Here is an 11,693-nt window from a genome sequence, read left to right as displayed (position 1 = left end):
CAGATGGCTTATGAAACTTTTATACAACAAATTATGAATTTTGAATAAAACAGCATGACGAATAAAAGGCACTAGCTATATATTCTTGGTTTGCTTTCCCATGCTATGCTGATGAGCTAAGGACAGGCGAAACTGCACTCTACAGCAGAGGGTACAGCTAATTAAAGAATGCATTAGGTCTCTACATCACGGATGATATTTTCAGTTTTACCTTTGATGAAAAATAAAAGAAATATGTAACGTATACATGTATATAATTATGCAGCTGGTCTGCTGCATAATTACGAATAATAAATTAGGCGCAATGCCATAATATTATTCACACACCTAAATTAATTTAGATTACTGTATGGTGAATTTCAAAGGACTCAAAACCCCATAAATCTCATGACAGATCATGTTTTTTTTATCTAATTGCAGAAGAATAACACAAAAAGATTTCATAGTTATAGACATGTATTATATGTGAGTTAATATATATTATTGTTCAGTTATAGAAGGATACAATCTAAGTTTTCAAATACAAATCTAAGTAATGTTAATTGAAAATACTTAATTTTATATAGAGTTTATTATCTTATAAGTCTTCTTCCATCCAGTGTAAGATGCAAAACTCTCGTATTGAATATGTTAAGAAAGTGGAACTTCATATGCAATTAGCTTATTTGTTGAACTATTACAGTGAAAAAAAAATGACACGGGAGCTCAAAACATACATTTTAAGCAGTTAAAAGTAGCTTCGCAGTACTATGTTACTCTGACAAGACTGACCGAAGTTTGTGAATAATAAACGCGTTTATTTTATTCTTAAATATGGCTCATTATAAATTATCTGATTGGTGTTTAGATTATTTTAAAGTAGGCTTCACTGCCGAAAAACTACTTTTAATTGTGTAAAATAGTGCACATATCTTCATATTTAATGTAACATATCTCTGATTATTAAAAATATAGAAAAAGTAATGATATTTATATTTCATAAAAAAATAATACATCGTGAATTTCTCTTACTATCTTGAATTACATAATCAGATCAGTTTTAAACAAACCCTTATTTTGTAAAGTAACTCTAGTTTTGTGATGTCTTTAAAGGTTATTTATTTTATGTTAAATTTAATTTCTTGTTACCTTACTTACATGGATACACTTGGTGTTAAAACATAACAAATAAACTGGTGATTTTGATCAATTACCTTGTTAAATTCATTGTGCATCTTCTAAGAAACATTTAGCTTCTTTAGATTCTGCTTTCTTCTTATATGAAAAGCACATAAAATAATACTATCTATATAATTATATATATATAATGTAAAGTAACTATTTTATACTAGGACTACGTTTTTTGTTATTTCTTTTTAAACGTGAAGGGTATTAACCTACGTTGTAATTGCATAGTAGGAACTATTCGCTGGTCTTGTATGTACTGGTCAGGTAACGTAGAGGAATTAATGTTTATACCTTTGATGTAGTTAAATTCAGCTACACGTGGAATCTTCTACGGGCTGTGACTTGTATAAATAGACAGAAGTGTGTTACTTGTTTCAGAGTTCTGTAAATACTGTAGTATGTTTAATAATAAAAAAAAGATGCATAGTCATCTGAGCTTCAACTATAAGTTATTAGGGCATTCACATCTCCAACATATTTGCTTGCTGTTATTTCCAATAGATTTCTTTAAGAAGCTTATATGAATTTTCAAGTCGATTATACTTAGTGCGGCTTTCATCTTTTGCTGCAACTTAAATCACTCTTTTCACTCAGCGTAAATGCAGGATTATTCTGTATTAATGGACTTTCCCATATCATTATTAAGTAACAAAATTATTACCTTCTAAGTAAGGATGACTAACTGGATTTTAAAGGTAGTTTATTATAATGTAATCAACATGGTTAATAGAAAAACATTTGAACTAAAGGATGTACCTTACAGTTAAAAGAAAGAAAGAAAAAGATTGAAACTGTAAAACTAAATATTGTTAGTCTATTGTAGGTTTCAGTGGCCTTTTTATATATAGTTAAGTTTCTGAGTAACAGATCTTCAGATCTTACAAAATACTTCCATATCTGATCACCTTCACTAAATCACTAGGCAAAGAATTTCAAAATCATATAATGCTACATAAATTATTTGTAATTTGATGTGTTATTCATTTTTGTTTAATTTTATAGGATCAGGTTCTCTATGGTTTGGAAAATTTCAATAGTATTAGAAGTAAAATTAGTCATTTTTATTTTTTTATATCTATTCCAAGGAATATTTCCTTCCCACTTTGAAATAATTAAAAAAAAAGAAACTACTATAGATAAAACACAAGTTTACTAGTAACTTCAATGGATATCCCCTAAAATTATCTCCAGAATATTTTCTAAAATAAGAGAGTAGTTGACTTTAAACACTATTTTGTGATAGTCCTTATCATGAATTACAGATTTTTCACCAAGTGTCTAACAAAAGCAAACAATTTACTGTTCTGAAATTCTTTAAAAGTTAGACCATTCACATATAGTTTTGCTGTAAATTGTAGTTACAATTAACAACAAAAAATAGCTTCTCCTCCACTCATTGTCTTATTAATTTGAAGGTTTGAAAATATAATTAATTAGCACAAAACGTATAAGAAAGTGACTAACCAGTCATGTAACTGACCACAATAATATAAAATGTTTGTTTCAGACATTTTAGCTGCATATTCTTTGGAGAAAAATAACATATCTATATTAGATTTAGGGCAATGTTTTCTACTGATCAGAATAATGAAAGTTTATAGAATCTGTCTTATTATATCACAGTAGTTTGCTTGTTTTGAATTTTGCGAAAAGCTACACGAGGGCTATCTGCGCTAGCTGTCCCTAATTTAGCAGTGTAAGACTAGAGGGAAGGCAGCTAGTCATCACCACCACCACCAACTCTTGGGCTACTCTTTTACCAACGAATAGTGGGATTGATTGTCACATTATAACACCACCACAGCTGAAAGGACGAGCATGTTTGGATGAACAGAGATTCGAACCCGCCACCAGCAGATTGCGAGTCGAGTGCCCTAACCACCTGACCATGCCAGACCAGAGAGAGTAGTGAGAGCTTCACTAAATTTGAGACAATCAGGTGTTCTTGCCATTCTGATTAGTAATACTTATACAAGCTTCTTAGTTTTATGTACTTGATTATATTGCCCAAAAATACAAATTGTATAAGTTGCTTTTGGTAATAAAAGAATATAGTAAGGTGATTTCTATAATATTATGAATACAGTATTCATGAATTGTCTCATTTCTCAGCCAGTTACAAAATTATGGAATCAGTTATTTTATATTTGTTTGCTTTGTTTTTTTTATTAACATGATTTGAACCAAGTTATAGGTACTACAACTTCTAAATCACTATACATATTTTTATTTTACTTCTATAATATTATGAATACAGTATTCATGAATTGTCTCGTTTCTCAGCCAGTTATAAAATTATGGAATCAGTTATTTTATATTTGTTTGCTTTGTTTCTTTTATTAACATGATTTGAACCAAGTTATAGGTACTACAACTTCTAAATCACTATACATATTTTTATTTTACTTCGATCAAAACTGTACATTTAATGCCCTCAAAACTAACCAATGTCTGGTACCTGCATCACTTGATGTCTTAAATCAGCCCAATTCCCTTCAATCCATTGCATAGAAGTATGAACATTATTAGAAGTTTTGTCTTTTAAAACAGTAAACTTAAGAAATATGTGTTTCAAGTTACATATTGAAAAACATATACCTCAAAAATAAATACCATTTTATTACTTATGTTCATAAATAATGCCAGATGAATCCAGAAAAACTTTATAGAATTAGCAAGTTTTAATTTATCAACTGTTAAACTGAGAGTTCATAAGAAATTATAAATATTAAGCTCCAACTCAAAATTTTCTTTAAAATATTTAACAGATAAAACAAGATAGGAGAACCTTTTCTCCTTCCTTAGACAATGGATATCTGTAATGCACTGTATTAAATTCTACTGAGATCTAAACACAGGTTACCATATAAGGGGAGGTTCACTGTAGCTTTCTTCTACCATTTATTAAACTCACAGTTCTAGAATTACTATGTTTAGGATATCAACAATTTTAACGATAAGTTTTTCAAATATCACATTCATTCAGTTCTAACAAACAGTTTTCTTTTTATTTAACTTTATCATTATTATATGCTACCAAGGTAACAATTAATACTCAACAGATTTTTACTATAGTCTCATTACCTAGTTAATGTATAAGCATCAAACCAGTGTTTTGTACTTATTCCTACAATAGAAACAGGAATTTAACTCAGTGTAAACAATTGAACAAATCTGACTTATATGAAGATCACACATGTTAATAGTAATCTACAACTTACCTTGAGATACCTCTAAGTTGCTATATAGGAAAATGTCAACAATACAGTTTTAGTCAAATCATTTTGATTTCTTTTTACTTTCTCTATTTTTGATTTTATTTATTACAAACAAAAAATTATACTTTAATTGCACTAACACAAGCAGTTGCACAACTATGTTGTTTGCAGTGAAAATAAGTTAACAGCTGGTGACAAGAATTCATAAAGGTAATACACCATCCATTCTATTTTATTTAATCAAATTTATAAACATTATTCGAAAAAACTGTAGTATTTTATGGCTCAGAAACAGCAAAAGTCTCAATTTTCTATAAATTTTGTAAAAAGTTTCTTCCTTCTAAATACATTTTTCACTTGTCATTATAAAAACATTTATTGAAGTTATAATTTTTCTTTTCTTGTATAATTTACTAGAAAAAAAGGAAAACAATTTCATTTGTCAACTGTCATACTTTTTTCTTGTAGATCATGTAGAATTAACAAACTAGTAGATAACATAGAGCTACCTGTGCATTATCTTTGTGGTTTATTTTGAAAAGTTGTAAGTATTTAATTGAATTTGTTAGTTACCAAGAGAAGACTTAAAACACACTATTTAAATATTAAACACATTTTTCACTAAAAGAAATAATACCATGATGTTCTTTAAGTTTTGGACAGGGATGCTCAAATTGGCAAGAAAATAAAAATTCTGCGGAATATATATGCACCTTTGGTCCTTGGTCATTCATATTTTATCTACAGTGTTACTGAATACCTGGGAATGCTTAGGAACTATATAATTACATGACAGTGATATATGCTAAACAGACACTATCATTCTAGACTTGATTATCAGAGCAATTTATAGTTGTCTGTTGCTCTGAAGATATTAAGAGCTTGGTCCATGTGATTAATACAAAACTGTTTGCTACTATCCTTGTTAAGATATAAACTTGTAGTCATAAGGTAAAATACACCAAAGAAACAGAAAGTTCCCCAGTATGGTAGGTTTATCACACATTAGTTTCCAAAATGAAGAAACACTTGTTACAATAATACAAGCAAAAGTCACAAACTCCACTTAATCAACAAAGACTGTGGAGATTTTATAATTTCAACACAAGACTGGCTATTTTTACAATGGTTCTAAGAAGAAGAAACTGTCACTTGGTTTTTCTACATCAAACACAAGTTCTGGAACCCTTGCTTCATCATTACAGTTGTCAAAAGAGGCTCTTCCCTTACGAAAGGACAATCTAAACCATGGATGTTCAAGTACTTCTTCAACTGTTATTCTTTCTGCAGGGTCTTTTCTTAACAAGTTCCGAATAAGACACTTTGCCTGAGATGAAAGACTATCTGGAATTGTAAACTTTCCTCTGCGAATCTTTCCTATGAGTGAGGTATGGTTACTGTCATGGAAAGGATACCGCCCAACCAGCAGTGTGTAAAGCATCACTCCTAGGCTCCAACAGTCTGCTGCTTTCCCAGAGTAGCTTTCTGTTGGTGTTAAAATCTCAGGACTCACATAAGCTGGGCAACCATGCCTGTCACTGAGCTGATCACTGGAACCTTCATCCAACACTACAGCATCATCTAATGTCTCCAACTTCAGTTGAGTTCTATGCAAAACCAAAATACAAAAATAAGTAACTTTCACTTTTACAATTTCATGTTTTTAATTAATCTATGACAGCGTTTACCAAGTTATTATAAATAGTACAAGATGAAACAGTTATGACTTCATATCCATTTCAGACTAGCAATAAATAAATTTATATAAAATACGCATATAAAATTGAATTAATACCATCTCTGATATACTCTTTTAAAATCCAGTTCATCTCGACATATTTTAATTTTCATACTCAATCTTGTGTTTCAATGATTCTTATACCATATTATTTCCAGTCAGTCATGGAAAAATTTACTTGTTATGGATAGACAGACATTTCAAAAGATCTGTTATAATGATTCTGAATGAACATTTTGTATTGTATTATATTATACTCACATATGCACATTTTTGATATGACTTATAACATTATAAATGGGTTTATATAAGAATTTTACATTTTATTTTAGTTTTGAAAATTAATATTTTACAATATTATCATCATTACATGGTTTGATATTAATATTTAACCTGGATGTTTTTAATGATATATTGTATTTTCTTACTGCAGAAAAATAAAAGCACATTGTAAGAACATTCTTGAACCTAAGTTCTTAATGTCCTTGTGTAGACACGTGTTCAGCATAAGAATGCCAGTTAAAATATCCTATTATAAAACCTGACAAGCAAGCAAAAGTTGTGACTTAACATGTGATTATACAAGCTTAGAATAAATACTCTTGGTCATGAAACTGTGTATTGTTACAAAGAGGCATTTAAAGTTTTTCAAAAAGCTCAACTAGAAAAGTAAACATGACTACAGTGAGTATTGCAAATGAAGTGTTTTTTTTGTTTTGTTGAATTTCACTAAAGAGTTTCTCGAGGGCATAATGTCGAAATGTTAAATTAAAAAAAAGGCAGTTAGTCAACACTACCCACTGCCAACATTTGGGACTTACTGTCACACTGTAATGCCCCCACGGTTGAAAATGCGAGCCTAACATATTGTTCGCCATTCTATAGAAAAGTACATGGAATAAATGTCCAGGTTATAGTTTGCAGTTGCAATAAACATCATGGTAGGTAGTAAACAAACTGCTGATTTCATCACATCTAACATACACAGATGAATGAGAGTGCTGCAATTAACTTTTGTTTGACATATATGACATTATAAACATGCAAGTCATCGAGATTTCATATCACTTTACTTTCAGGAACATAAATTAATTGCCCTCCAGTGGCACAGTGGTATGTCTGCAGACTTACAACACTAGAAATCAGGTTTCATACTGATGATGGGCAGAACACAGATAGTCCATTGTGCAACTTTGTGCTTAACTATAAACAAACATAAATTAATTGGTATACAGGAGAACTTTGGTTTATAAAACCAATTTTCTATTGTTAACACTTAGGAGTAGCTGTATGCACTTTTAGTAGTTCTTTCCCATGCATATTTGAACTTTTTTTTTTTAGATTATCTGTAAAATTACATCCTTTGTAGTCACAAAACCAGTAAAAAAATAGTAAAGAAGAGAAAAAACAGAAACGTTTAAGGATTATAGTGTTTAGTTATATATATAATAGATATACATATATATCTAATTTTTATGACAGTATTCCACTTAAGAATTTGTAATTCTAGTGAAAAACAACAAAGCTGAATGAATTATTTAAAGGAATGCTTAAAAAAGTGTTGTGCCATTTAAAAATTATAAACCTTTGCCTTTCATGACACTAAACATTCGATTTCATACAAAATTAATAAAATTGCGCTTCAGATTTATGATGTGCAATCATGAATAATTTTTATTTGTCAACTTGGAGTAGCGCAGTAGCTAGCATGCTGGAATGTGAATCTGATCTACATAACTTGTCTTTTGAATTTTATAAGCTTTCTTGTAGTGAGGACGTGCTTCCACTACTACTTAAATAGGTCATCACAAATCATACTATTAAAAGGGGTGTACTTTTCTATTTAAGAAATATTCACATGTGCATTATAACCCCGCAATAGTATTACCACCCAATCTCTATTATTATAACTTATAACTATACAGTAACATATGTGCACGTGTCTTGAAATCGTCACGGAAAAAGTTATACATTTCAAAATGGAGATACAGAGTATTTATATGTTAAAATGAGGACATTAAAATATTTTTCCTCCGAGATGTCGTTCTTACTTTCTTCGCGCGGAGTTACAAAATATGCTATCTATGCTAACACTAAAGCTTCCTCTTTCAGATCAACAAAAGTTAGGCGCAACTTTTCTGAACCACCCATGGTAGATATACATAAATAAAATTACAAATAACATAAAATAAATGGTTAAAAAGTTTATGGGTATATACACTCATACATTTTCTTGTATATTTGGTTCCTTGAACTTCTTAAAATATTCAGCCAAAACTAGGTCAATCCTGCTATCCCACTTTAGTGACCTAATTCCCCTGTACGTTGCATCATACTTAACAAACAGTCTCATTCAGGTTTTCAAACTGAAATTTTTAAAGGCTTATTACATGTAGAAAGATGATAAATTATTAGAAGTAGGAAAAAATATATAAAAATGTGAAAGAACAATAGCTACTTTGGAAGATTAAGTACTGAAACATTTTATCACCTGATGGTAATAGCTTCTTGCAAAAAACAAAAGAAAAACGAAATGATAATTAACAAAAAAAAACATCAAAACATGTTACCTCTCATTATCTTTAAAAACAAACTTTCGAAGCTTGAGGTCTCGTAAAACCACACCAGCTTCGTGGCACGCCTGGACAGCTTTCACTACTTGATTAAAAAGAGGTATAGCTTCTTGTTCCTTCAGACGACGTTTAGATCGCACGTAAGAGTGCAAGTCCTCGAATGAACGTGAGAAAAATATGTATGTCCGATTTAGGCCTACTAAAATTTCCTCTATTTGATTTATTTGTGGATGGCCATCTAACCGGAAATATCCGGCTACGTATTTTTCATACTTGTCTCTAGAAATTATCTGTAAAAGAAGTAATTACAAAAATTCAATTTACATTTCGATATAGAGTCCAAACTCACAGTGTACACGATACGATCAGTAAACCAATAATGCCTTGTTTTTCTTAAAAGTTAAATATATAAAAATTTATTTCGTTCGGTGTGACTCGGAGAAGTATACGTAATTTTTTTTACAACAAACGTATTATTTCGGAAATAAAAATATTCCAATAATGTGAAATTGTACCTAACAGATTCCGTTACTTTATTAAGTATTTGTATGAGTAAATAAAAATCAATCTTTATTATCTAATATATGTGTGTGTATCAAATATCGTGTTTACCAGTACCATTATAATTTAAACATTTTCCGCTAAATCAAAGTACTATGAATATCGCAAATGAAAAACGTAGTCAACACACTTTAGCATACAAAAAATGTAGTATACTACAATATCTCAAGATGATCTGATTGTGTAATTTGCTCAGCTTATCATAAATGCACAAAGTGAACATGTGTTTAATGTTTTTTTTTTGTATTAACAGTTCAAATATAATAACCTATATACCTATTGATGATAATTTTTAATGAAATTTTCCCTGGAAAACTGTAATCTCCTTAGCTACATCAAATTCAATTTGAAGAATTACTAGCGAAGGTTAAAGTGCCAAAAGTTTGCCTTACGTTGTTAAATACCAGACAATCAATTAACCTTTAATATTTCCCTTTACCCAAAATTCCTAAGGCTACCAAGAAAATTGACAAAGAGTTGTGATGTCGAATTTATTTGAAGTCTTTCCTATTAGGTGAACTTTAAACATATTAATCAAACAGGATTTCCCCATACTCATTTCGAGCAATCTGTTTCAACCAGTATCTGTAAGCTTTCTAAAGCATTTCACCAAAATAAAAACGATAATTACCAACATGATGAAAAAAAAAACTACCACTACTCCATAAATGAAGGTCTCTAATGCTTTTTCCCGAACATGTATTGTATCCTAAAAGTTGAGATCTATGGGTTTCATCAAACGTTATCATTCGTGTTATTTTAACCACAAGTATTAACGAAAGCAGTGACATAACTACAAAGTCCCGCCCCCCCCCCCACACGTAAAAAAAGTAATTTATTTACCTATAATTGTATTTAAGATTCTGGCCCCATTTTGGCTTCCCCACCCACAATTGTAGGGGTATACTTACGCCAATGAACGGAAGTAAATATTTAACACATTACCAAGTAAAATTCTAAAAAACATCCGTAAAACTACTTTACAAACGTAGCAGTAATAGATTTAATAAGGAAAATTTAGCCGCGACTCACTCTATACAAAACAAAATCTGATGAATATGATTTTACCAACAAGAAATTCCCCTACTGGCGTAATAGTTAACAAGAACTCTTACTTGAATTCTTGGACTTTGATAGTGATTCATGATTAGAACTTTAAAACAATCATAGATACTCAGTTGTTTCATATATATTTACTTTTGTTGTCAGAATGATTTCAGTAGCTAATGTACAAGATATTCTTATAATTGACATATCATTACTCAACAGACCCTTTAGTTTTCGTTTGATTAGTCAATATCGCTCGGTTGCGATATGATCAAAACTACTTTTCCATGCTGAGTATTTTATTAGTAAAAAAAGAAATGTGAACACTGATACTTATGCTAAAAGAGAGATCGCCTAACAATTGAGTATACGCTGCTCAAAATACAGTGGAAAAACACTATGGTAAGAATCTACCACGTAATATATTCATTTGTCATTTGGTTTATATGGTGCAATTCAGGATTCGATTCCTGTGGTAGGCACAGCATAAACAGGACATTGTGCGACTTTGCGCATAACAACAAAGTTTAAAATCTAATTAGAGCTGCATGAATATAAATACGTATGTAATTTTCTCGTGGATTTCATGCAATCTTACAATCTAGTAGATTAGCCCAGTTTATTTTTTACATTTTTTAATAACACACTTATCCTGTCCAACTAAGATCGAATAACTAAACAGTTCTAGTTCATCTGACCAGTTTTGTTTGGAAAAAAAAATGTGTATTAAATGTACTGGTCTTAAACAAACGAAATTAAAATATGCGTAACTTACATACCATCACAATCTGAAGTCTTTAAGAGTAAAGAATGAAAATTAGCTTTTTTTCTACACGATCTAAATTGTTAAAATCTTGTACCGGTAAAAAATTAAAACGTCTGTCACTACATTTTTTCAATTATATATGTATATAAATATATCCACATCTACCTATAGTTTCATAAATTTAACAACTTTATATTTATTGTAATGCCATGATCGCAAATCTTTATTTTAACTTACAAAATAAAAAAAAATTAGCTAATGAACAAAAAATTGATTCTTGAATGAGCGAGAGAATACCTCATTTATAATTATAGTGTCATAGTACTATAAAATCGAATCAAACTACTTTACGACACTAAAGGAATCATTTAGCATTTATCCCGTGATTTCTAGTGTTACATCAAATGCTCGACAGTTCATGAAATGTTGGAAGCGTTGCGTCATATCTTAAATGCTGGGGGATTTTATCTACAGGTTCCTCGCCAATCTCAGAAATTGTGATATATTTTAGGTATTACTTACTGTTAACAAAGCTATAACAAGGTGTGACGGATTTATTATCATATATTTATTCTACTACCAACGTTTGTTTAGCTTAAATTTACATTTAGAAACATACATAG

General features: G+C 30.2%; 1 protein-coding gene across 2 annotated transcripts in view; it reads right to left on the bottom strand.

Annotated features, from left to right (window-relative positions):
- Positions 1-3,374: 3,374 nt before the first annotated feature.
- Positions 3,375-11,693, bottom strand: part of LOC106457972 (tribbles homolog 2-like) — a 13,882-nt gene continuing 5,563 nt past the window's right edge. For both annotated transcript variants that reach the window (XM_013917419.2, XM_013917420.2), the window contains exons 3-4: positions 8,694-8,986; positions 3,375-5,992 (exon numbers count right to left, since the gene is read on the bottom strand). In XM_013917419.2, the coding sequence (XP_013772873.1) occupies positions 5,506-5,992; positions 8,694-8,986 (780 nt within the window). In that variant the 3' untranslated portion in view covers positions 3,375-5,505. The remainder of the gene's footprint in view (positions 5,993-8,693; positions 8,987-11,693) is intronic.

This window comes from Limulus polyphemus, unplaced genomic scaffold (genome assembly GCF_000517525.1).
Source record: "Limulus polyphemus unplaced genomic scaffold, Limulus_polyphemus-2.1.2 Scaffold399, whole genome shotgun sequence".
Taxonomy (NCBI): Eukaryota; Metazoa; Arthropoda; class Merostomata; order Xiphosura; family Limulidae; genus Limulus; species Limulus polyphemus.
Note: the sequence above shows the minus strand (reverse complement) of the source record. Positions and strands in the feature narration are given on the sequence as shown.